The 693-nt window shown below is 68.3% G+C and overlaps 1 protein-coding gene across 1 annotated transcript; it reads right to left on the reverse strand.

The window, feature by feature from the left end:
- Positions 1-6: 6 nt before the first annotated feature.
- Positions 7-689, reverse strand: LOC104916442 (cyclin-dependent kinase 5 activator 2; the record flags this gene model as incomplete). Its single annotated transcript, XM_010727482.1, has 1 exon — positions 7-689. A coding segment is annotated over one exon (534 nt), but the record flags the coding sequence as incomplete, so codon positions are not given.
- Between the last annotated feature and the right edge of the window lie 4 nt (positions 690-693).

Below are 693 nucleotides of genomic sequence, written 5' to 3' on the forward strand. Positions count from 1 at the left end.
GGCCGGATCCGGAGCGGGGAGGGTCCAGGCAGCGTCTCCGCGAAGGGGGTTAGGCGAGGAAGATTGGGGTTGGGGGGGGGGGAAATCCAGCAGTCCTTCGCCTCCCCCGCCCCTCGGTGCACGGCCCCTTCCGTCCCCGGGGGCCCGGTACCTCCCTAGCGGTCCAGGCTGATCGTCCAGTGCTTGGACCCGTCTCCGCCCTCGCCCTCGCTCTTGAGGTCCTGGAAGAGTTGCGTGAAGTAGTGCGGGTCCGCGTTGATTCGCAGCATCTTGGCGCTCAGGCGCTGGATGATGCCCAGGCAGCGCTCCCAGAAGCGGCCCTTGTCGCCCTCCACCAGGAAGGGCTTCAGCGGGTAGGAGATCTCGTTGCCCATGTAGGAGTAGGCGAGATAGAGGCAGGTGAGGAAGGCGGCCTGCAGTTCGGCCTGGCTCCCGATGTCTTCTCCCCGCAGAGCCTCCCGGCACAGCAGGTACACGAACACCAGGTTGGCCGGGGTGATGAAGCCCTGGTCCTGCCAGCCCTGCAACAGCAGAGAGCGGTCCACGCTGCGGAACCAGGAGATGAGTTCGCCGGGGCTCAGCTCCTTCAGGCGGTAGCAGCGGCGGCACACGAAGTCCCCCAGGCAGCGCAGCAGCTCTCCGGTGGATGCCTGCACGACCACGCGGCGCGGCGAGCCCGGGGCGCGGCTACCG

This window comes from Meleagris gallopavo, unplaced genomic scaffold, assembly GCF_000146605.3.
Source record: "Meleagris gallopavo isolate NT-WF06-2002-E0010 breed Aviagen turkey brand Nicholas breeding stock unplaced genomic scaffold, Turkey_5.1 ChrUn_random_7180001899273, whole genome shotgun sequence".
Taxonomy (NCBI): Eukaryota; Metazoa; Chordata; class Aves; order Galliformes; family Phasianidae; genus Meleagris; species Meleagris gallopavo.